Here is a 26,996-nt window from a genome sequence, read left to right as displayed (position 1 = left end):
CACAGACGAAACCAACTCAGGTGAGGAGTTGGGGGCGGGCAAAGTAGTTGCAGCCATTGATTATTCAGTGTTGTTTGCCTGGGTGTCTGATCTGCTCGATGGGATCAGAAATAAAAGGAAAACAATGTGAAGGCAATGTCACAGGTGTTCCTGTGGTACAGCGGGTCCACAGCTCCCCTTCAAAAGGCCATTTTTAAATAAATAATCACCGCGCTCACAGCGTAGCGAGGGGCGTGGAAGTGTGGCTGAAACGGTTTCTGGGTGGAGTCGTGCTGCAGGCGTTTCTCACCTGTGCAGTGTGCGAGCGAGTGAGGAGAGAGAGAAAGCCGGTACGTTAGAGCGAGCAAGAGCAGGCTCGCAGCAGCTGAGCAGACAGCCTGGGTGTTTGACCAACACCTGGGGGAGTAGTAGTTGTGGTTGCTTCCGCTTGGATTACTTCGGAGAGCGGGAGTGACTGGAAGGTGGGAGACTCTCCGCGGAAGGCAGCAGGAGTCGGGACTTGGGACGTGGTGTCCCCAACGTGAGAGCCTTTGTTCGTTGGGGAATCCCAAGCCACTGTCAGGGGGAGCCGACCGGAGACAAGGATCAGTCAGGCGACTGACAGTAGTGGAGTCAGGCACAGAGAAGGTCAGCTGCTGAGAGAGCGTCTCGCCTGTTGCAGGGCCCGCATCGGTGAAGCAGGTGAGACGCTAATGAAAAAGAGGCACTGGGTTTATTGGTTTTTAAAGACTGCTTTCTGCATTGTGTTTTAACCTCAGTTTTAAAGGATTGTTTTAAGGATCCCATGATCTTATAGTTGGTATGAGGGGCTCTGTGAGTTGGCGTGCGTGGTGGCACTGTCGTTCGTATCACACAGTCTGTCTTGCGTGCTGCTTCTTGCGAGCCCTGTTAGTAGTGCTGGGCGGTATACCGGTTCATACCGAAAACCGTTTTTTATTTTTTTTATGATATGGATTTTTCTTATACCGCAACACCGGTTTAAATTGCCTAAACGACGTTCGGAACGTGGCGCAGCGGGAAACTGTTCAAGTGGGGACCTTTTCACTGCTACACCGCTAAACACAGATTTGTTGCACTAGGGCTCTTTTTCACTGCTACACCACCAAATAGGTAGCGGTAGCATATTGCGCGGTGAAAATGGACAGAGAACATTCCAAAACTGAAGCTGTAGCTGATGATAAAGTTGAACATGATGAACAGAAGAACTTTTGCTGAAAAAAAGGAGTCACGTCCGTCGCCTGGAGATACTTTAGTTTTAAAAGGTCAGATGTGTAACTACTGTTTCTATACTACTGGATAATACTGCAAGCCAAGTTGTACTTGTTTTATTTGTTTTCAATACAGTGTAATGTACCTGGGTACTGTGTAATAGTGTGACGACATGTTGACTTTATTCTCAACATTTCTACTTTATAAAGTGGAAATGTTGACTTTGTTCTCGACATATAGTTTTTTTTTTTTCTTCCCAGTATAGTTTAGCTTGAAGCAAGGTCCATATTAATGCAGTTTGCCTAAATGATGGTTCAGTTGGTAAAGATATCATCACCAAGTTGCACTTGTTTTATTTTATTTTAATTTGGTGAATACTGTGTAATGCACCTGGGCTTGAAGTCTTGAAGTAATAGTGCAACTATCAGTAATAATACTATTATTTATTTTATTGTTATTATTTATTAGTTTAAATATTATGCAGTTTAATGATGATAAAGTTGTTTAAAAAGTCACTTTAACGTGTCAGAGATTGTTAACATTAACAGAAAGTGTAGTTGGTTTACAAAAAATATTTACTATTTATTCCTTTTCTAAGACATATTCGGTGCAATACAATTTTTGACAAGCACTTCTGGATATTTTACTAAGTCTAAATGCCTCTTTGTATGGTTGAAAATATGTTGTCAAAATTGTGGTTTGTTTTTGCAAAATTTGTTCAATAAAAAGGTTCTATATTTTGACTGCATCTGTCATGCAATGTGATACATTCTCCATTAGTGCCACCCCCTTGAAAACTATCACTTTATGGGGCAATGCAAAACTGTATTAATACTTGTGTGCACATTAAAAAAAATTTTTGTATCACTTTATGGGGCAATGCAAAACTGTATTAATACTTGTGTGCACATTAAAATTTTTTTTTGTACAATGTACAATACTCTTGACAGTGGAATAGGTTATTCTTAGCCAGTAATTGCAGTGGAAAATGTGGTTAACATCCACTCATGCATGGGGAAAAAAATACCGTCAAATACCGTGAAACCGGGATAATTTAGAAAAATACCGTGATACAGAATTTTGGTCATACCGCCCACCCCTACCTGTTAGGCTGCTTAGTGGATTATATATATAGAAGATGGTATGAAATTTTGTAGACAGACATTTTCCGTGTTCCTGCAGGACCATCTAAGAAAAGGCATGTTTGTCGCGGATGCGAATTGCTGTATGCAGCTTGTAAAACAGTTTGCGATGGTGGATGCAGTTGTGCATTGTAACCGAAAAGAATAATGAAAAGTCAACGTGGCTCAGAGGTGCATGTGGACCGTAGCAGAGATGAACCCGAGTGACGCGGTGATTGGTGAGTTGTTGCGTCCAAGTTGGTGGGCGTGGCTCTGTGAGTTGTCATATCCCATGGTCTTAAGAGTTGGTGGGCGGGGCTCTGACGCGGTGATTGGTGAGTTGTTGCATCTGAGTTGGTGGGCGTGGCTCTGTGAGTTGTCGTATCCCATGGTCTTAGAGTTGGTGGACAGGGCTCTGTCTTGCGTGCGTCTTGCTTGCCATGGACTTAGTGAATTATATATATAGATGCTGAGTTTTCTGGAAGGAATTATTAATAATACCTAAGCAAAGTAATGCATGCATTTTGCAGGTTTTATGTCTACAATGGTCAAAGGACATGTGGATTATGTGAAAAGCACTCCGTACTGGTCTGTCTCCACAAACATGGAATGTTTGATCGCTTTTAAATAAGTTGGATGAACTTTTTCGTGTCATGTCATTTGTTTACTGCACAGAACCATCTTAAACTTCTTATTTCAGACACTGTATCAATGCTGGACAGTTTTCACCTGATACGATCACAACACAGTGGAAAAGGCAGGAAGAGTACTGGAAATAAGTAAATGAGCATTGGTGAAAAAGTGAGTACATTACAATTAAAACTAAAATGTGTTATCTAGTCATTAAAATACTACTTGATTTAGTTGCTGCCTAGGGACATAACTTGCATCATCCTGATTCATGTTTATCAACTCGAGAACAGAAATAATTCACTCTGTACTGGCATGTTAGATTCATGGATACAACAAGCTGGACTTTCTCTATTCAAATGTTAACGCCATTAAATGTAAACTTGCAGTACAACTGAGCAGATCTGACCACATCCCCTGCAAGCCTGTGAAAGACGGAAGAAGCTCTTTATTCTTTGTAGGGAGGTTGTTGTTTGTTTATTTTGAAAGAAAGAAAGAAAGAAAGAAAGAAAGAAAGAAAGAAAGAAAGAAAGAAAGAAAGAAAGAAAGAAAGAAAGAAAGAAAGAAAGAGTTCTTCTTTTTAATTTCCCTTGAGCTTCTGCAAAGGTACAGTATAATGTCTGTCTCTCTGTCTATGTGACCAATGATCATGAGAAGAAACCTGAAACACAGGTTTTGTGTTTGGCAGCCTTTCATCAATATTGACCTTAACTAAAACACCTTAAAATAAACTTTGTTCATGGTCAGTAATACTAACCTTTCCAGACTGCTTTCTGATTTTTCTTCATTTCCGATTGAACAGGTATTAAGAATCCAAAATGGGTGAACCTGTAGTACTGAAATGTTTATCTGACAGAAAATGTATTAATTGCATTGGGCTTCTTCTGAAATTAAAAAACATTTCGGCAGAGGAATACCCCATTCATACCCCTCAGGATTCAAGTGAAGACACCACAGAAAGACAAGCTGATTATCAATAGGAAGACAAAATAAAATCTCAGAAATTTCTGGAAAGCAAAGTTCAACAAAAAATATCAACTGTGCGGTTACACTCAACAGAAATGACTGGGCATATAAAAAAAAAAAATCACACTAAACAAAAGAGCAAAACAAACAAAATAGAGCTTAGGAAATGTAATTAAGTGTAAAACATCAATAAAGTTCAATAAAACTAGATCAGGGAAAGGGATCTACCAAATTGTTGTCTCACCCCAAATTAAACAATTAACATGGTGTATATTAAAACTATTGTTTCCATTAACGGCTAAAGAATTTCCAAAGCTCTCAGAAAAGGGAAGTGAAAATCACAAAATACGTAAATAAATAAATTTCATGCAAGAATGTATTCTAGTTGTTAAAGATGCTGCTCTTCAGAATAGTGCAGTGGTCAAGGAAGTTATTCTTCAACTACTTAAAACCAAACATCGTAAATGAAATTAATAACTAAAACTGGAACACAAATAAGAAAATTAGTACTAGGGATGCTATGATCAGGTTTTTTAAGCTGATACCAATCACCAATTTAAGATTACTTGATCATCTGATTCCGATATTTTTTCCCCTTTATCCCTTTAAAAAACTTTTTGCACTAAGCTCCTGCATAGTTCACTTTTAATTAACAAAATGAATTTCTGTAGGCTTATTGCAAAGTGACCATAAAAATTCCAAAAATAAATACAATGTACTTAAATATACATACTAATAAAATATGTACAAAATATTTATCCATATTGCATATGGAATAAAAGGAAATAAAATGCTTCTCATAATTACAAGCTGTCTTATTAAATGTTTTTTTCTGTAATGTACCATCTGAAACAAGGCTTCTTAAAAAAAGTAGTTTTCACCCTTTCTCTAAAAACAATATATTTATATTTATACAATATATATTTATATTTCACTGAGGGGTTTGCGTGTCCCAATGATCCTAGGAGCTCTGTTGTCCGGGGCTTTATGCCCCTGGTAGGGCCACCCAAGGCAAACTGGTCCTAGGTGAGGGATGAGACAAAGAGCGGTTAAACAAACCTCCTATGAAGAAAAACCATTTTGGACGGCGTTTTCCCTTGCCCGGACGCAGGTCACCGGGGCCCCACTCTGGAGCCAGGCCTGGAGGTGGGGCTCGATGGCGAGCGCCTGGTGGCCGGGCCTGCACCCATGGGGCTCGGCCGGGCACAGCCCGAAGAGGCAACGTGGGTCCCCCTTCCCATGGGCTCACCACCTATGGGAGGGGCCAAGGAGGTCGGGTGCAGTGTGAGTTGGGTGGTGGCCGAAGGCGGGGACCTTGGCGGTCCGATCCTCGGCTACAGAAACTGGCTCTTGGGACGTGGAATGTCACCTCTCTGAAGGGGAAGGAGCCTGAGCTAGTGCGCGAAGTTGAGAGGTTCCGGCTAGATATAGTCGGGCTCACCTCGACGCACAGCTTGGACTCTGGAACCAATCCCCTTGAGAGGGGCTGGACTCTCTACCACTCTGGAGTTGCCCCCGGTGAGAGGCGCTGAGCAGGTGTGGGTATACTTATTGCCCCCCAACTTGGAGCCTGTACATTGGGGTTTACCCCGGTGGACGAGAGGGTAGCCTCCCTTCGCCTTCGGGTGGGGGGACGGGTCCTAACTGTTGTTTGTGCGTATGCACCGAACAGCAGTTCGGAGTACCCACCCTTTTTGGAGTCCCTGGAGGAGGTGCTAGAGGGCATACCTTCTGGGGACTCCCTCGTTCTGCTGGGAGACTTCAATGCTCACGTGGGCAATGACAGTGAGACCTGGAAGGGCGTGATTGGGAGGAATGGCCCCCCTGATCTGAACCCGAGCGGTGTTTTGTTATTGGACTTCTGTGCTCGTCACGGATTGTCCATAACGAACACCATGTTCAAGCATAGGGGTGTTCATATGTGCACTTGGCACCAGGACACCCTAGGCCTCAGTTCGATGATCGACTTTGTGGTCGTGTCGTCGGACTTGCGGCCACATGTCTTGGACACTCGGGTGAAGAGAGGGGCGGAGCTGTCAACTGATCACCACCTGGTGGTGAGTTGGCTTCGATGGTGGGGGAGGATGCCGGTCAGGCGTGGTAGGCCCAAACGTGTTGTGAGGGTCTGCTGGGAACGTCTGGCAGAGCCCCCTGTCAGAAGTAGCTTCAACTCCCACCTCCGGCAGAACTTCGACCACATCCCGAGGGAGGTGGGGGACATTGAGTCCGAATGGGCCATGTTCCGTGCCTCTATTGTTGAGGCAGCTGACCGGAGCTGTGGCCGTAAGGTGGTCGGTGCCTGTCGTGGCGGCAATCCCCGAACCCGCTGGTGGACACCGGCGGTGAAGGATGCCGTCAAGCTGAAGAAGGAGTCCTACAGGACCCTTTTGTCCTGTGGGACCCCGGAGGCAGCTGATAGGTACCGGCAGGCCAAGCGGAATGCGGCTTTGGTGGTTGCTGAGGCAAAAACTCGGGCGTGGGAGGAGTTTGGAGAGGCCATGGAGAATGACTTTCGGACGGCTTCGAGGAGATTCTGGTCCACCATCCGGCGTCTCAGGAAGGGGAAGCAGTGCAGTGTCAACACTGTATATGGTGGGAATGGTGCGCTGCTGACCTCGACTCAGGACGTTGTGGGTCGGTGGGGGGAATACTTCGAAGACCTCCTCAATCCCATTAACATGCCTTCCAATGAGGAAGCAGAGCCTGGGGACTCAGAGGTGGGCTCCCCCATCTCTGGGACTGAGGTCACCGAGGTGGTCAAAAAACTCCTTGGTGGCAGGGCCCCGGGGGTGGATGAGATACGCCCAGAGTTCCTCAAGGCTCTGGATGTTGTAGGACTGTCTTGGCTGACACGCCACTGCAACATCGCATGGACATCAGGGACAGTGCCTCTGGATTGGCAGACCGGGGTGGTGGTCCCCCTCTTTAAGAAGGGGGATCGGAGGGTGTGTTCCAACTACAGAGGGATCACACTCCTCAGCCTCCCTGGAAAAGTCTATTCAGGGGTCCTGGAGAGGAGGGTCCATCGGATAGTCGAGCCTCGGATTCAGGAGTAACAGTGTGGTTTTCGTCCTGGTCGCGGAACAGTGGACCAGCTCTATACCCTTAGCAGGGTCCTGGAGGGTGCATGGGAGTTTGCCCAACCAGTCTACATGTGTTTTGTGGACTTAGAAAAGGCATTCGACCGTGTCCCTCGGGGAATCCTGTGGGGGGTACTCCGAGAGTATGGGGTACCGGCCCCCCTGATAAGGGCTCTTCAGTCCCTGTACGATCAGTGCCAGAGCTTGGTCCGCATTGCCGGCAGTAAGTCGAACCCGTTTCCAGTGAGAGTTGGACTCCGCCAGGGCTGCCCTTTGTCACCGATTCTGTTCATAACTTTTATGGACAGAATTTCTAGGCGCAGCCAGGGTGTTGAGGGGGTCCGGTTTGGTGGGCTCAGGATTGGGTCACTGCTTTTTGCAGATGATGTTGTCCTGTTTGCTTCATCAGGCCGTGATCTTCAGCTCTCTCTGGATCGGTTCGCAGCCGAGTGTGAAGCGGCTGGGATGAGAATCAGCACCTCCAAATCCGAGACCATGGTCCTCAACCGGAAAAGGGTGGAGTGCCCTCTCAGGGTTGGTAGCGAGATCCTGCCCCAAGTGGAGGAGTTCAAGTATCTCGGGGTCTTGTTCACGAGTGAGGGAAGAATGGAGCGTGAGATCGACAGGCGGATCGGTGCGGCATCCGCAGTAATGCGGGCGTTGCATCGGTCTGTCGTGGTGAAAAAGGAGCTGAGCCGCAAGGCGAAGCTCTCAATTTACCAGTCGATCTATGTTCCTACCCTCACCTATGGTCATGAGCTATGTGGGTAGTGACCGAAAGAACGAGATCGCGAATACAAGCGGCTGAAATGAGTTTCCTCCGCAGGGTGTCTGGGCTTTCCCTTAAAGATAGGGTGAGAAGCTCAGTCATCCGGGAGGGGCTCAGAGTAGAGCCGCTGCTCCTCCGCATCGAGAGGAGTCAGATGAGGTGGCTCGGGCATCTGATCAGGATGCCTCCTGGACGCCTCCCTGGTGAGGTGTTCCAGGCACGTCCAACCGGGAGGAGGCCCCGGGGAAGACCCAGGACACGCTGGAGGGACTATGTCTCTCGACTGGCCTGGGAACGCCTTGGGATTCTCCCGGAAGAGCTAGAAGTGGCCGGGGAGAGGGAAGTCTGGGCATCTCTGCTCAAGCTGCTGCCCCCGCGACCCGACCTCGGATAAGCGGGAGACAATGGATGGATGGATGGATGGATATATTTCACTGTTAAAAGTACACATTTATAAATAGTGTATGAATGATCATTTTATTAATGCAGTACTAGGGGGCTTCACTCGCCAACCCCCCCCCAGCCTGCGCTACGCGCCAGACACTTTGCATCTCTGCCGTGCGAATATGTGGATTTCACTTTCAGCAGACAACAAATCTTTTAATTCTCACAGATACGCCTCTTCATTGGGAAGAAACACTACTTTTCCCTGATGGCAATACAAGTCTCCGACTTAAAGTTTAAATCCAAACAATATATTCGTTCTCTTTTCGCTGTTCCGTTATTTCACTGAGTAATAATTTCCATTTTGCGCTAATGTGGTCTTTACTATTATTTTTTTGAGACTTTCGAATTTTAGTACTTTCATTATTTCTAACCTGCTCTGCATGTGTATTGTGCCAACGTTTTTGAATTCTTTACGACATTCTACTTTGTCATCTACTCTTTGTCTTTTATTATTGGCCCCAGGAGTGATTAAATCTCTTGGCACAAAGTCTCGTCTCGTGGGACGTTAAAGTATCTCTCTGAAAAAGTCACATCTCGTCCCAGGCTAAAACGTTTCATCTCTTCCCAGGATTTTTTTATTATAATATAGAGACTTGTTTCTTACCAAAACGTATACTGTGTGACACACAGCAACAAGTAATAAATACAGTACAAAGCTGAAAATGTATCAAATGTTCATAAGTTGCTTAGCAAGAAGACACAAGACTAACAGACTTAACACTAGAATTACCAGAGCCTACGAAAAAAACTCGTAGATCCGGCCCACCTTAAATCGCTTCTTAAAACCTTTCTCACCTCTCCGCCAGCGTCTTTTGTCATCTAAATGTACTGATAAAGACAAGCTGCCAGCAGCCGGCTATTCCATCCCCCCAACGACTTAGAACGTAAACAAGCTTTTCCCAGCTAATGCCTTGATTGATTATCTGGGAGTGAAGTGGAGTTTTAGAGTAGAAATAATAAGATTGTTATTTGGAACACACGCATTTCATATGTGTTGCATTTCTACAGTAATCTGTGTAAACACATTGTTAAAACAGAAACGATTTACAATATTCTAGTAGCAAATGACAAAATGTAGGCATAAACTATATAATGTATGAAGCCTGAAGTCCAAATATCAAAGAAACACTTTCACAAAAGGTACAAAAAAAAGCCACCGCCAAAAAAACCCGGACTCCAGGACATGCAGAGGAAATGATAGTAAAGAGCAGTAACTTCAGCGCTATATGCAATCATCAGACACTCCCCATCTGATGCTGTTTTCACATAAAGACGCGCTAAAGCTCTGCAGTGTACTTGTGACTGCATTGTCGTACCAATGCTTGTGAACTGAAGTGTCTGCATGCACTTTTTGTGGCATTATACGTGTATTTTTTGAGCATGCCCATGTAGCTCAAACACAGGAACATATGTTGATGTAAAAGTATAACAAAACAAGTGCACTTTTATTCAAGACTATAACCGAAGCAAAAAGAAAGCAAGTTACAGTAGGTGGAATGCTAAGAACTGCTGATTTCCATTCTGTGCTATATAACTGTTAACATTTGAATCTGATGATTGCATATAGCGCTGTCTTATTTAGTGTGCACAAGAACATGCAGGTGGCCAGTTGCTGAGTGCTACAACGCACATTTTAAAAAAGGAAAGAGACAAATATATGTGACGTTTTGAAGAAATCATTTTATGACGTGAATAGTACCAATCAGAAAACATCGTCGAAGTAATGCAATATTATTTGAAAACGAACAGCGTCAGGTTGGGTGTGAAGTTATACTGGCGCTGTTTGAGTCAGATCAGAAGCTGAATACGCTGAAAAAGCTCCTGTTCTGACTCTAAGTAAAAAAGCATGAATTAATCAACAGAAATAACCGCGATTGACATTTTAAAGTTAACGATTTACAGTGCATACCAATTTATAAATTCAATGTCCGTTTGAGGAAAAAAAAACACTTTCTTCAAAGCTGGGAATCGAACTCGCATCTCTGTGGCAAAGGCAGTGGTGCTCCAAGTCAGCAAACCGTCCTTATAACTTATTTTTTCAAGATCCATAACACACAGACAGACCGAGCACTGCGTAATACAGAGACAGACAGGCAGAGATATACAAATAAACAGGGAAGGCACATGTACTGAAAGAAAAAAAAAATCAACACGTGCGTTGTTTCTGTAGCACTGAATAAGCTCACCCGCTCTAACATCACCCTTCCCCCCCGATCTGACTCTCTAAGTAACAGCGCAAGTACAGACACAAATCAAGTGCATGTGTGTACTGTATAATATTAACAAAAAGAGCAGCTTACTACTGAAAACGGCAAATATAGGAGTGAGTGGGGATCGAACCAGTACTCTTGATTACACTTGGTTTGCGTCTGTACTTGTGCTGTTACTTAGAGAGCCAGATCGGGGGAGGGGTGATGTTAGAGCGGGTGAGCTTATTCAGTGCTACAGAAACAACGCACATGTTGATTTTTTTTTTCTTTCAGTACATGTGCCTTCCCTGTTTGTTTGTATATCTCTGCCTGTCTGTCTCTGTATTACGCAGTGCTCTGTCTGTCTGTGTGTTATGGATCTTGAGAAAAATAAGTTATAAGGACAGTTGTTCATGTTAATTGCAGTCTCAATTGTTAAAAAAAATATTTTAAAAGGAGCATCCCACATGAAAATATAACGATCTCATTAACTGACAGTGCATACCAATTTACAAATTTTATGTCCGTTTGAGGTTAAAAAGAAAAAAAAGAAGTAACACTTTATCCCCAGCGGGGAATTGAACTCATGTTTGTGAGGCAGAGAAAAGCTACTCAGTCTGAGAGGCAAATAGCGCGCTACGCCACGGAAGCTGTTATATGGTGTGTGAAGCTTTTGTGGAAGTGTTTATTTGATCTTAGGAACTCGGGCTTTACACATTCTATAGTTTATGCCTACATTTTGTAACATTTATTACTAAAATATGAAAAAGTTTCTGTTTTAGCAATGTGTTTACACAAATTACTGTAGAAACGGAACACGCATGAAATGCATGTATTCCAAATAGCGATCTATTATTTCTATTCTAAAATTCCAGCAGTTCAGTCACTCCCAGGTAATCAAACAAGGCATGAGCTGGGAAAACTTAGTGAACGTTCTGCGACGGTGGGGGATGGAATAGCCGGCTGCTCGCTGCTCCTCTTAATCGGCACATTTAGAAGACAAAAGAGAGGCGAGAACGGTTTTAAGGTGGGCCGTATCTACGAGTTTTTTCATAGACTCTGGTAAAATTCTAGTGTTAATAGGTTTAACTAAAAGAGCATGAGTGCCTTGAGCATGGGAAAGGCGCTATATAAATAAAATGTATTATTATTATTATTAAAGACATTTTGCTGTTAAGCTAACAAGAATATTTAACTAAGCATTTATTTCAAATTATTCTTTCTTTCTCCAATTGAAAAGCTGAAGCACTTAAAACAAGCTTGTGGTCCAAATTAAAACCACTTCCATTTTAATTAAAGGACAAAATAAAAAAAGTCTATTTATTAAAGTAGCTTTTCTTGCTGTTTGTTTAACTGCACATGATGACTCCTCTAATTCCTTTTTCTCAGTTTATTACTCCACTTTTTTTAACATACAAGGCTAATATGCCAATTGTCTCTGCTCTCTTTTAAAACAAGCGTTAACTTGATCTGTAAAGGAGCACTTGAACAAAATTACTGTAAAGCCTAGAAACGCAAGGGCTGAAAAGATCAGTTTTTACAATCGGCCAATTTATCGATAACCGATCGAGTCTTTTTTTTTTTTGTGAAATCAGCCAATTAAGATTAGCGGCATCTCTAATTAGTACTTTTATATAACAGAATATTTAGTAATTTTTAAAAAGGAGAAACAAGCATATGAGAAAAGTCACAAATATCAATAAGGGAAAGAAAGTCCCAGACCCACTGGTGGCCCTTCAACCCCACCCCCATACATGCCAAATTTGGAAATAGCAGAGAATAGAAGTAGAGAAAACAAAAGTGGTGCATGCTAAAACACCCTAAATAAATCAAAACACATAGTTCTTCATGAGTGTAAAACCTTTTTCAAAGGATGATATAGTGATTGAAGGAGAGACATTAATACAAGCAGTTGGAAGTTCTAACACAAGTTAAATTATAAAATAAATTCCCCCAGGCATCTACTGAGCACTAAATTTGGTTTTTCCAGTGAGATGCCAGAAGGACCTTAGCAGCTACAGGGCTTAGTGAAATAAATTTTCTTGTTGATAGATGAATACAGCAAAAAACTACAAATAAAATGAATGTGGAGAGCACGGAATAGTAACTTCTAAAGTATAAGAGAGAAAGGTGGCAATGGGGAGCACAAAATTGTGACAAAAGGGAAGGACCAGAACACGTACAAAAAGAACCTGGAACTTTAAGAAATTGTGAATTACAAACTAAGTTAGGGTCTAAATCCATTAATTACTGTTTCATAAGGGTCATATAAATAATAGATGAAATAATGGATGGAAAACAGGTGCCAATCGTTTTGTAAAGAATGTAAAGGTCGCAGAATGAAAGAAATCCTGACTTCTCGAAAAGATCACCAAGTACATGAATGCGAAAAAAGAAATGGGATGCCCACCAACATGGCAGCACATGTTGTCGTCAAAAAAGAGGTCTACTTGCAACATTTCTATGCAAAAACCCAAACATGCCTTGACTTTTTGGAAAGCCTGCAGTGTGCAAGAAATAACAGAGCCTTGTGTGTTGCACCTAAACTTAGTTTAAAGTGATCTAAAAAAATATTCAAAAGGCAAACAGGCAAAACTAGACTGGATTCACTGTAAAACCAGGAGGAACTGAAAAGGGGGGAGAAAAAAATGAGAAAAGGGGACACGGGCCAAAGTTCACATTGCTGCATATGTACTCAGTCCAAGCAGGCCAAGCGTATCCAACTTGACGAGAAAATCTGGTACATTTATTTGACATTTGTGCTTGTACTTTAGTTTGAAATCAGATTGTTTCCGGTTAATGTTAGAATGCAGAAACTAACAACAAACTACTGAAAGTCCTCCATCATTTACCCCATCAACAATTGCCGCCAAGAATGTGGGGAAAAACTGAAACAAGACTTAACTGGGACTGGAGCTGAACTGTAGAACTACTACTGATTGCTGCCTTTGCCCAAAGATGATCAATTTGGAAAACATCACCGAAGTGAACGCATTCTCCTTTGAATCTGCAGGAGAAAGAGCTAACCGAGGACCAAGCCTACCCTTAATCAATCATATGTACAAACTTCACATAGTGAACAAATGCAGTCTTTATGTGAAACATGAAAGGTTGTTAGCAAAATGCTGATTGCAGAGTCAACGAGCAGAGTACTAGACATGCACATCTGCTGATATACATGATCTCTGTCACTATTAAATGTTGATCATTTCAATTGTTCATATTCATGTTTACATAACTAGTCATTTATATTAAGCATGGTAGAATTCTATGGTGCTATAAAAAAAAACATCGAAACAAAAAATCACTATTTTCTCTCCAGTAGCACACACACATAATTTGGTTATAATCACTGTTAACAACTTACATACAAACATAAGAAATCTGTCTTTCCATGACTTTCCTTAGACAGCATTACACAAGCAGCTTACCATTTCCAGAACAGCCAACAACTGGACAACCATCCAATTAATGTGATTCTGACTTTAATTTGAGTTTGAAAGATAAAACCCATTCCATCTAGTTTTTGAAGAAGGAACTGCCCTAATTTACTAGAGTGAATTACTATACTGATAACAAACTAAAGGTAGCGGGCCAAAATAAATGTTTATTTGTGTCTTGGTGGCATTTCCATTAGGGGTCCACCCAGATGGATATAGTAATATTAGACCATCCAAGCTAAATACATTTGTTAAATTTTCTTCCCATATCTTCTTCATGTCTGGATCACTAGTGTGTTTCAGCAGTCTCTTGTCTGAAACCGGAAATTTGAACACTAAATCATCAAGACACTTAGGTCAGAGATCACAAATAATGTGGCGGGTCAAACCAGGATGACAGGCGGAGAATAGATAGTTGTAGTCTGGGTCTGTGCAGAAATCTTACAGACATATGAAGTAAACACTTCCAATGTATATTTAACTGTTGAATGAACCCTCGCCAAACAGTACATTTTTGCATCTTAGCAATTATTTTTAAGTCTGAAGCGGTGCTGCTATGCAGATGCACATATCCCATATAACAAATTTATTGAATAAAGATAACTTACATGTCAAACAAATTGCCAGACTAAATGTGTTCTGCTTAACTCTTATTTTACTATGTGCAATTGCTAATAATTAAAACTTCACTATGATTAAATAAAAACTAGCAGGCAAAATGTGCATTCAGGGCGAGGGTGAAATATTTACAGTATATATCTATTATTTATAAACACATAATAATTCATATAATTTTTCATTCTTCTAAATCTTTTAAACACTGAATAATAAATATTCGCAAACTGTATACACTGTTAAGAAAAGACTTCAATTCTCACCGATGTAAAACGTGCTTGGAGCTGGCTCATTGTCATCCAACTTCAGGCCAAGAATGGAGCTGGTCTGCTGATCATGTCGTAGCCATAAAGCCACACCAAGTATAACACCTCCAGCCAGCTGTGAAAATAAAGTAGTAAACACTTGGATATCCAGGGATAACAACAGAAGCAAATTCAATATTTTGAATACTGCGAGTGGACTCCTTAGAATAGTTACTTTGTACTGATTTGCAGCACACTTAATAGTGGAATGTTTTACAATACTCAATATTTTTTTCACAAGAACATGTATTTAATTATGTGAAACAAAGTATCTCGTATCTCATGTACCTCATTCAGTAAATTTTGTGAAAAGTGCCATAGTGAAAATAAAAAAATCATAATGCAATACCCAGGCCATCATACTGCTAGGGGTCTAAAAGTCAATTTTCATTAATTACCTCATACTGTTGTTGCCCCTTACAAAATCCAGATATCAATAAAAGAGTTTAACTGCTCTTCAGTCATGTCTGTGAATAGGCATCATTTATGAGAGGATTTATGAGAGGTCTACCAGCTTTTGAGTGGCTTATGTTTTACAATTGAACAGGAAAGGCTATACATGCAGTAATTCTTGTTGATTTCCATGACACCCTAGACCCAGCTGGGACAGTCTGGAATGCAGATTAAGGCTTTGAAGCCTTCTGACCTGTCAATGGAAGACATTTTTCCCCTGTGCACCAGCAACTTCAGACAGCTGCACGGCCTGTCATGAAAGCAGTGGGATTTCCTTTCGAGGGCTTGCTTTTAAGGAGCAGTAAAATGTTTCAGAATAAAAGGTCAAGAACCATATAGTAGAATGAAGGACTAAACAGTATCAATCCATCCACTTTCCAACCCGCTTAATCCGAACACAGGGTCACGGGGGTCTGCTGGAACAAATCCCAGCCAACACAGGGCACAAGGCAGGAACCAATCCCGGGCAGGGTGCCAACCCACCGCAGGACACACACAAACACACCCACACACCAAGCACACACTAGGGACAATATAGAAACTAAAGAGTATTTTAAGATTTTTTTGACATATGAAGGAACTTATAAATGAATTGAACTCCACTGTTTAAGTAATTTTAAGCTATTGTAAAATTACTTTCTACCACTTTACTGCGAATTATCCAAATGTGTAAAAATATATGCTTTTTGTTTTCAAAATGGAATACACTTTAAACTAAGAATGAGAAAATTATTTGATTAATTGCCAGGATCCAGTAAAATTGTTCAAAAATTTCACTATTACTAAAATTGTTCAATAAAAAGTGTTCACAAATTATATCTTTTAGATAGGTTTCATTGATTTTTAAAAACTATTACAGACTATATATCAGTGAGATATTCAATAATAATAAGTGCCCAAACTATGCTTTGTTATTTGATAACATTAATATATGCCTAATTAATAGATCGTCTCAAAGTGAATTTGATTGTTGTCCAGTTTTGGGCAAAACAAAACATAATTTTCCTATACAACAGAGTCAGATAGTTGAGCAAAATAAGATGTGATGCCTGAAGTATAATCTATCACATTCTCATTAAGCAGAATGTCCCATCAAGGTAACATTCCAAACAGTTCTATAAATGGATTACAGGTAATTGTGATTATAAGACTGTCTAATACATATACAGTGATATTTTAAGTGCCTCACTCACTCTTGTCCTAGGTACATTCTAAATATTTGAGACCAAATGTAAAAAATGCATGCCAAGGTTTAAGGATGTGTGCTTTTTAATTTTTGGATTTTGTTTTGTGAGCTTAGTATTATCACAGTTTTACTACAAAATACTATCGTACCATCATTTTGTGTTGCTATATTATTTATAGTAATAATCACCGTTACTGTTTCCTATCACATGGTCGTGGTGTATTATATGATATTGTAATAGCTAATTAAAAGGTCTGCATTCAGTGCAATGTATTTTTTTACATTAATTTTGCTCTTCATTTAAACTTAAGAGCACATATTTCTCAATTTTACCTTTGGTTTCAGACCCCTGGTTGTTTATATTACTATCAATTTTTCAAAGTCCCTAACAAAAGCCCTTCAATTTCTAATCAGATGTATCAGGAATGCAAACTAAGCACCAATGTTTTAAGAAATGCTCTTTTAGATACACACAGCAAAACCACAAGTGCTAAAATAATTCTTACAGTAGCCTGCACAGTGTATACATGGACAGTGGTTTTCATATACTTATATACATATGAAAAAGCAAATACATCCCATGATTTTTTTTAATATATATGGATAAATATTTGATCTTCAAAATCTTTATTAGTACTCGATGAAGTTGAAAAACAAAATGTCCATTTTACTTTCCTACATTTTATTCAATAAAAAATTAACAGATGAGCCATTTCCATCTGTGGAAAAAGTAATTAGACCATTGGCTATAATAGCTGGCATTACCTCCTCCGGCAAAAACAGCTTTAAGTAGGCATGTCCTATTAACTGTCTACCAGTCTCCGACATTTGACTGGGAAAGTTTTCCCTCACCCACTTTCTGAATTTTCTCAACTGTTGCATTCCTGCAACCCCAGCACCCACAACATCTCAATGGGATTCAGAGTCAGGCTTTGACTTGACCATTTCAGAACCCTTCATTTCTTTCTTTTTAGACATACCTTATGGATTTACGGATATATTTAGGGTTGCTGTTATGTTGTAAAGTCCACTTTTGGTTGAGTTTCAGTCTTTTGACAGATGGGTCTTGCATTATCCCCAAGCACCCTCTGGTACAATCAAGATATTCACAGTGGACTCTGTGGTAATGAGCTGCCCAATCCTGATGCAGCAAAGAAGCCCCAAAACAGTCAAATTTCCACCACCATGCGTTATAGCTGGTTTTAGTTTTTTGTTTTTTTTTTTTCGTTTTTTTTTTCCAAATGCTGTCTTGGTTTATTGTCAAACATGTTTTGTGGTACTGAGGACAAATAACTTTTTGTCTTGTCTATCCAGAGCACATTTTTGCAGAAGTCCTGGTCTTTGACTAGGGTCATCTTGTCTTGATGTTCTTTCTACACAACACAGGTTTCCTTCAGGAATACCTTCCATTGTTTAACTAATTTGTGCAGCCCCTTCCTAGTGGTAAACTTTTTCACTTTAACATTAGCACTGACAAGAGCTGTAGGTCCCATAGCCTAAACTATGGCATTCTTAGACACTTCTTTCAGCATCTTGCACTCTGCTCTTGGACTGTACGTGTTGCAGCAGCATGGCCTGGACAAGATGGCAGTTGTTTGAAACTTCCACTTTTTGTTGGTTGGTTGATTTACAGTTTTTTGGAATTCTTTTTAAATCTCTTCCCAGATGTAAAGGCATTTGTAACTTTTTTTTCTGAAGGCCTCAGAGAGCTCTTTTGGTCTAGGCATGGTGATAACACACATCAACAACAAACAGCAAACCAAACCAAATATCTGAGGTTTAATTAAGACAGGTCATCTCTAATGATGTTCTATTTATTTGCACCTGATACTAATTTTAGGTCTTTAAGAAGGTGATAAATACAGGAGTATATAATTACTTTTTCCCCATGCAACATCTGTATTTATGTTTATTTAAATTATACATTTTACAGCAAAATGTCGTATGGCATTACATTAAATTACCTTTATCTATTGGTACTGTTTAAATCAAGACTGAACCTTGATATGCCCACAGCATACTTTATGGGACGGAGTGGAGGCTCTGAGGCTAAGGAGCTGCGCTGGTATCCCAAAAGTTGCCGGTTCGAATCCCCCGTCACTGCCAAAAGGCCACTGCTCTGCTCTGCTGGGCCCTTGAGCAAGGCCCTTAACCTGTAATTGCTCCAGGGGCACTGTACAATGGCTGACCCTGCGCTCTGACCCCAAGGGGTATGCGAAAACTACCAAATTCCTAATACAAGAAATTGTATAAGGCGAAATAAAGAACAAAAAAAAAATACTTTCTTACATTCAATCTATAATACACAACACAAACTCACAGGGAAAAATGTTAACATTTTTAGGAATTAACAATCTTTTCGTCTTTTACAAGTTATTTTGTCTCCTTGAATATCAATATTTGTGATTCTGTACATTTTGTGAAGTTGCATTCATTTATTATACATGGTTGTTGTGTTTTTCTCTTTACTGAATTAAGAGAAGTCTATGGTTAAAAATTAGCCTAGTTCCTAGGGCCAGGCCAAACAACCTTGATAAACACGGAAAGCACACTTCTACAGAAAAACAGGACAAAAACAAAGGCATACTAAACTTAAATTAGCCATCACTTTTAAACAACACTGCTGCTTAAGATGAAGTGAAAATGATCTAATACATTAGTGAGAAAAAACTAAATAACACAGAAAAAAGAAAAATTATATAAAAAAGTATAGACTAGTCTAGTGGCAGAAAGTCTGAAGAAATCTTCCGAATCATTTAAAAAAAAATGTGAAAACCAATAGATTGTTACTTATCCTACTTCAGCTTTGAGGGCCCTGCTAGTAAAATACAATTCAAAGGTTGGCAACAGTGGAGGCCCACTTAACTGAAAAAAGTAGCCTATACTCGAATATTCAAGTTGTTTGAAATCAAAGCTGCCTGTCATCAGGATTATCCAAACAGTAAATGTACATTTCAATTTAAAAAAATTTAATTTAAAAAAGAGAACAGGAAGCTACTCAATCATTAATCTGTAATATGTCACTGTTTACTAACTAAGGAGAGCAGGCTATGTCATTACTCTGATACTTGCCGTACTAGGGTGTTGTACCGTGTTAGCCATTATGAATGTAGAGAAAAGCCAAGCAAAATGACACCTTTTATCGGCTAACTAAAAAGATTACAATATGCAAGCTTTCGAGGCAACTCAGGCCCCTTCTTCAGGCAAGATGTAATCTCAAACTTGCCCTAATTTTGAGTGGCCCATTTTGATAGTATTTAAAACAAAGTGCAATTTTAAAAGTAAAATGCACTGTTCCTAGTTGCAAGCAGAAAAAATAAAAGTCACAGCAGACAAAACATTTTCGATCCAGTGGTCCTTTCGTGGTTGAAGGGTAAAGACGTGAAAATGTTGTTTGTTTTTTTTTTGTAACCTTTTAAATTTTTCATAACCTTTTTTTGCACTTAAGTATGCAGGCTGATGAGGCCCTGGCTAAACTCACATGATCCCTTACCCACTTGTGTGAGTTTATTCTTTGAATAATATTTACATGCTTGGCACCCAATTTTGTGCAGAACCTTCTACAGAATATTGCATTAAGAACCTTTAAATTATTCAATTTTGTTACTAGATGTGTTAACTATTAAATTTTGTTACTAGATGTGTGAACTATCACATTTTACAATTTAGCCAGATAGTGAAGTACACTGAACTATGAGAAAGACAAGTAAGCACTAGAAGAGTGACCATTTTATTTATTCGTGCCAAAAGATTTTGTCAAAGTTTTAAGGACTCAAATCACAATTCAATAATAATGTAAAGGGACCCACTCACTTAAAAAAAGAAAAGAAGACACTCCTGTGTGGTCTCTTCACAAAACAATGTGAAGGAATTATTAATGAATTGCATTTTATTAAACGTAAACGCAAGGTAAACATGTCAACATTTCACTGCAGATGACTAATATAAACTGTGATTTGGATCATTATCTGAAAACATTCCTGCTTTTGAAAAGGTGCAGAATTTTAATTGTTAACCAAATGTGAAAATTACTCGTATAATATGTTAAGAAGGCACTGTAACTCCATTTTCTTCAAGTTTGTTATCTTTAATGGTAAACTTTACATTGTTAAAATAATTTCCTATATTAATATCATACAGCTAGTCTTTATGAGACACAAGTACAAATATTCAAATATCTGAAAGTTTTCCAAATATTACTGATCAAAAGCCAAATTTATATGGCATGGTGTTAACACTAACAAGTGTTTCCAATGCTTCATCTTTCAGCTACTCCCCCTAACCTATGACACTGAACCAAAAAAAAAAAGTTTTTATGACTGTTATTCAAGGCAACTAACCAAAAACCTATTAACAGAATTGAAATACGCTCGAAGAATCTCATTTAAATACCATTTGACATTTCTTACAAACTACCAATGAATAATTTCAAACCATACATTTTTTAACCATTGTTATAGTAGATGGCATGTTGCATCTGTTTGGCAAAAAGAACTACTTCAAACACATTGTTCCTTTATGTTGTATATTTTACATAATACAGTATGTACCTTTATCTCACTCTGTGCCAGAAACCTAACAGTCATTTGCCATGTCAGGAATGTGTGTAATAAACCCAGAATCAAGTATCTTGGGAATCACACCAAGTACTTTTTTGAGGTCAAGACCTCATATGGAATTTATCGGATCTGTTTACAAAGACTTAAAACCAAAAGGTGTGACTTGCAAAACATCATGTTAACTACACATAAGACATGTTGATGTCACATCAAGTTAGTCAATACAGGAGATTCAGAAAATGATGAACTAATAAATGTCTGTAATAGCAATCATTGTGTGGGCATTGATTGCTTTTACAAGATTAGCTATTTAAAAGGAAAGAGGACAGACCACAAAATAATTTTTCATCCGAGCCAGGGGGACAATTGTGAAATCTGGTTACCACTCAATACGTCTGCATGCTTTCTGATTCACAGATTTTTTTCTTTCATCGCAAAAGAAATTGGTGTTCTATGGTGGCAGTGAAGCAACAATTGAAAGCTATCCATTAATTAATTTAAGCAGCTTTCAACAAAACTAAAAATGTACCAATACAAAACCACATGGTCAAAAGTTTTTGACACATGACCATCTCACCACAAGAATTTAAAATGTGTCTGTGAGGATCTGTGCCCATTCACCCAAAAGAGCATTTGTGAGGTCTGGTAATGATGTTGGCCAAGAAGACCTGGCTTGCAACTGGCATTCCAGTACATCCCAGTGGGAATAAATAAATTGAGGTCAGAGCTCTGTCCAGTCCACTCAAGTTTTTCTCTTCCAAACTTATCAAACCATATCTTTATGAACCTGGCTTTATGCAGGGGATAGGGGGGCACAGTCATGCTAGTATAGAAAAAGGCCTTCCCCAAACTACTGTCATTAAGTTGGAAGAGCAAATTTTTCTAAAATATCTGTGTATGCTGTAGCATGCAGTCCGGAATGTAGTGTTCTCCTGGCATCCACCAAACCCAGATTCATCCAATAGAATGCGAGAAAGGACAATTTGCACTGGCCCAGGGTCCAACAGTGGCATGCATTACTCCACTCCAGCTGATGCTTGGCACCCAACATAGTGAGTTTAGGATTGTGTGCCGCTCAATCCTCCATGAAAATCCATTTCATGAAGCTCCTGACAAACAGTTATAATAAAAATTCTTTGCATTTATATAGCGCTTTTCTTACAACTCAAAGTGTTCAGCAATTGCAGGTCAAGAGCCTTGCTCAAGGGCCCAACAGAGTGCCTATTGGCATTTACAGGATTCGAACCGGAACCTTCCGATTACTAGTGCAGAACCCTAGCCTCACAGCCACCACTCTGCTGTGCCAATGTTGCTTCCAGAGGCACTTTAGACCTCTGTTATGAGCCACGCAAAAGAGCATAAGGTAATTTTATGTGTTGCCCGCTCCAGAACTCAGTGACCCCACTCTGTTAGTTTATATGGTCTACCACTTCATGGCTGAGTAGTTGTTGCTCCTAGAGCTTCCACTTTACAATAACAGCACTTACAGGTGACAGATCTAGAAAAGCAGAAATTTTACATATTGACTTGTTTCAAAGGTGGCATCCTAGGACCTTGTCACATTTAAAGCCACTGAGCTCTTCAGTATGACCCATTCCACTGACAGTGTTTGACAATGGAGATTGCCTGGCTATATGCTTGATTTTATGCACCTGTTGACAATGGGGGCTGTTGAAACACCTGAACTCAATGGGGTGCCCACATACTTTTGGCCTGTTTTTTTGAATTCTGTTGACAATTTGTTTTTAAATGTTTTAATGGCTCCAGAAACATAATATTGTTTGTCTAAAATGAGCTTGTGTAAGTGAAGTAAAAAGAACAAACAAAATTTACAAAAGGAGAACAAAGTGCAGCATAACAACTGAATATTCCACCTAGCCATTGCAAAAAGGATAAAATTCAGTTCTAACAAAAACTGTGCCTGTGCCAGTAGTTAGGATATAGCGGGTTGGAGAATAATTCTTGGTTTATTATTGATTGGGTATTTCTAAAGTCAGGATTAAATAAAATATCTAACTCTAAAACAGGATGAAAAGATTTTAAAGGATGCACTGAAACTGAATTTAAGCATTACACTATTAATGGTCTCTGGCAGTTAACATTTGCAACAACTGTCTACCAAGTTCAAAATTAACAGGATTTTATTTTACTTAAAAATGTAAGATTGTATAGTGCAACAATTGACAAAACTTCTATGAAGAAGGGGTGTGTTTGTTTACATGGCCCAATGGCTACCAATGGCACCTTGAAGCACTCAGGTGGCATAATGTGCCACTGTTGGGAGGAAAAACAAAATACATTTCTGTGCTGGAACAAACAAGAGAACATTAGAAATAAAATGTTTCGGTTGTTATAATGGTGCAGAAAAAACAAGCTGAGTTTTACAGCAGGCGATATTATTGGTGCCTACAGTAGTTCCCGTTTATTCATTCATTGTTATGGAAATGGCTCCCTTATGTGTCAGCATGTGAGGACTATAAAATGTGAAGCAAGACACTGAAATTGCATTTTATGTACCACCAAAACAATTAAACACTCTGGAAAATTAAAACATTAGCACCATCCTTTCCATACTATATATGGCTGTGGAGTAGCCAACTGATACGTGATGAGTTATAAATTGTGACACAAAGGATGGAAGGATCCATTAAAAAAATACAATGTTTCAGTGCACTGAAATCTGCTCTGTATACGTTTCATGCTTCTTCAGAATTCATTTTATAGCCCAACTATATCCCCTATTTTTTCCCCTTGATCTCTAAAAGGCTAATGTATTAAACGGAACCAGTATCCCAGTGCATGCAACTAAAATTGCTTCAAAACAAAACAAACATTCCCAGTTTCCAATGGCAGACATTTGCCAGGATTTATGACTCACATCACACACAAAATTCCATCATGTAACAAACCTAAATTCACCTCTTAATCAAAACCAGACATAAGCTTTCAGAGTTACGCCCTGACTCATGGCTTCAGAAATAACGAGTTTTGGAAAAAAAACAAAAATGGGACTCCGTAGAAACACACTGTGCTAGTTAACTTTTACAAAAAAATAAAAACTGTTTAAAAAAAACACCACTCAATTTAGCCATTTAATTTGTAACCAAACAGCTTGGTATAATCAAATCATGAAGAGCTATTTAACATGAAAACCTCTGCAAAACCATGTTATCAGTGAATAGTGTAAACATTCTCACAAGCAGACAGCTATTAAGGCTCAGGCACTCAGGTCTGAAGAGAAGCGAAAAGAGTATCTGTCTTAAGTCATGGGAATGCCTTAGTGAGCCTTTGTTATCAATGTGCATGATGAACACGGCAGACATTGTACTGACACAACAACTCACATTACCTCTCTTTATTGTCATCGGAAAACAATGTCTGGAGGAGGAGATCTATGACAACAGAACATTGTGAATGACATCACCTCCCTTGAAGGAAAAAAAAAAATTTCCAGAGAGGAGCCTGTAACAAGTCACACCTCCAGTCCGGCAAGGCTTTACGCCTTCATTGTGTAAAGCAACACTTGTATAAGAAATATTTGGCTACAAAAACCTGTTTAAAAATACACTACCAACCCTAGAAAATGGAGAGGAACTTAAGACAACAAAAGCATGACAACAATTATCCCCACAAGCAGCAATCCATTTTACTTAGCCAATAAGAGGTGTCATTTTACTTAACTTCTCACTACATCCATAATTGCTAACATGGTACAACACCCTACTACTACACACATAACAAGAACTAAATAAATAGTCTCCTTGCATTTCACAAGGATTCAATGTTTTTCTTATACGCAGTAATTTGGCTGCACTTTTGCTTGACAAAAACAAACTTGTTTTGCATTTTGTTTGTTTCCTGGCCGTTTCTAATGCACAATCAATCCCCTGTAACAATTTGGTGCAACATACTCGATGGGGCTCTAGTGCAACAACCAGCTCATTAATGTTTTCAATTATTAAGTTCAAATGTACACATTGTTAACGGATTAATGATTCTTTGCAGCAAGTTGAGCTACTGTCTCACAGTTGACGAGCCCACCCATGGGGTTTGTTTTCACGCCCTCCCTAAACTAGGCAGGACTTTCCTGGGTACTCCCGATTCTTTTCCCAGTTCATGAAAAAGGAGGTGGCTTGATCAGCAAGTGGAAATGGGAAGGGCCCGGAGTCGCCATTCCGTCTTTTTTTAAAAAGCTCTCACCACTCCTCGCCTGATTTATGCCTGTTGCTGCTGCTGCTGCTTCATAATTCAAGACAATAAAAAATGATGTTTTACTGCAGGACTCTCAAAGGTTGGGCACAAAATACGTGCTCCTCTTGTTACTGTGTAATCCTTCCCTGTTTATTTATACGGTCGTGTACGTTTTTTTAATTATTTTATTTTTTCTAATAGCTGTCTCTAAATGTACAGGACTGCTGAGCACTGTGTCTGTTTTATTATACATCTTTTTGTGCCCCCCCCCCCCCCCTTATTTTAACACGCCCTAAAAGGGTAATCGATCTTATCTTTAATATTCCTGCTGTGAATCTGCGGTACACCAGTCCTTAACAATGCCAACGAGAACCGATTCATCTTGCTTTTGTTTTTCTTCCTTTTCACGGACCTTATCATCACTGTTTCTAGCGGCTGTGCTTCACCCCGAGTTGTAATTTTTTCTCGCAGCTTTTCTTTGGAAAACACCAAGCACTCCACTCACGTGCAGTGTGGCGTAATATAAAAAACACAGGAGATTCCTTCAGCCCAGACCAACCCCCCGATATTCTTATTTCAATGCCGCGGGCGGTCCCTTACTTCACTCGACTTCGGCGGCTATCCGCACTGGCGGCTCTAGCTAACCAGCGCTGCCCAATCGCTGCCCAGTTTCTAAGGAGGGAAAACAGAGGATCGACAAGCTGGCGCGCGGTGTGTAGCACTGCGACTTCGCGTAATTCCACTACGCGGATGGGACCGTTAGCTGCCCACCATCAAGATTACGACTACACTCGTAATATTAAAAAAATAAATAAAGGGTTTTGTTTTTTATCAGTCACGCAACTCCACTCCTTTAATTGCGGCTCTGCAGAAACACGCGACGGTAAACACCAGCTTGGCTAAAGAGCACTAGCCAGTATTAATAAGCGACAGACCCAATTCAAATGAAGCCACTCCGAAGAAGCAGTGCCCCAAGCTCCAAAAACCCCACGGGGCGCGCCCCGTCGGCTATGGCTGCTCCCTCCTTCATCCCTCGACACCACTCAGACGGGGGAGGGTCCACCGTCAGAACCACACAGAGCCCCTGGAAAACAACACCCGCGTGTAAGTCCAACCTGCGCGACAATAGAAACTCACCCAAAAGATAAAGTTGAAGAAAAACAGCAGGAATTTGATGCACTTGGTACAGCCTTCCACTACCATGGTTGATTCGGTTTATTTTCAGGGTGTGAGTCCGCTATCCAATACAAAAAACGTTAGGATAAAAGAGTAAACAACAGGCTGTAAAATGAAGAAAAGCGTCTGCACCACAGAGATGCTTACAGCTGGGAGACTAAGCGCAACTGCGGACTAGGAGTGCTGCGAGTAGCGGTGTACAGTGCGCGCGTCCGGACAGTAACGAGAACGCGCAAGACGTTACGTCCCTCCCACTTCACCACCCCCTTCTTTATTCCAGCGTGGCCGAATATCGTCTCTCCCCTAAACCCCGTAACTGCCCACTGGCACAGTCGCGGGCATGACAACGCGAGACATCTACGAGAGCAGAGGAGCGCGGTGTTGTTTTGGTTTTGTAGAGAAAGCCAGCGCAGAGGTTGCTAGCGCAGTGTGAATATATAAGAAAGAAAAGAGGACATCGAGTTCAGCTCTGCATCGCAATGTAGACTGGTAGTAACTTGAGCCTCTAGTTAGTCACGATTAATCTCAAAAATAAAGAGAAACAGACAGGCGAATGGGTTACAAAAGAAACTTGCAAACTCAAGTTTTGTAGAACATGGAACAGTATGCTTTTGCAGGATATCCTAGCGTCTGGGTGGATCACCACCAATTGGTTGCGCT

The 26,996-nt window shown here is 40.3% G+C and overlaps 1 protein-coding gene across 1 annotated transcript in view; it reads right to left on the bottom strand.

Moving 5' to 3' along the window:
- cd81a (CD81 molecule a) overlaps window positions 1-26,550 on the bottom strand; it is a 109,899-nt gene extending 83,349 nt beyond the window's left edge. The window contains exons 1-2 of the mRNA XM_028794196.2: window positions 26,298-26,550; window positions 14,730-14,847 (exon numbers count right to left, since the gene is read on the bottom strand). Of these exons, the coding sequence (XP_028650029.1) occupies window positions 14,730-14,847; window positions 26,298-26,363 (184 nt within the window). The 5' untranslated portion in view covers window positions 26,364-26,550. The remainder of the gene's footprint in view (window positions 1-14,729; window positions 14,848-26,297) is intronic.
- Window positions 26,551-26,996: the final 446 nt, after the last annotated feature.

This window comes from Erpetoichthys calabaricus, chromosome 2, assembly GCF_900747795.2.
Source record: "Erpetoichthys calabaricus chromosome 2, fErpCal1.3, whole genome shotgun sequence".
In the NCBI taxonomy this organism is placed as follows: domain Eukaryota; kingdom Metazoa; phylum Chordata; class Cladistia; order Polypteriformes; family Polypteridae; genus Erpetoichthys; species Erpetoichthys calabaricus.
Note: the sequence above shows the minus strand (reverse complement) of the source record. Positions and strands in the feature narration are given on the sequence as shown.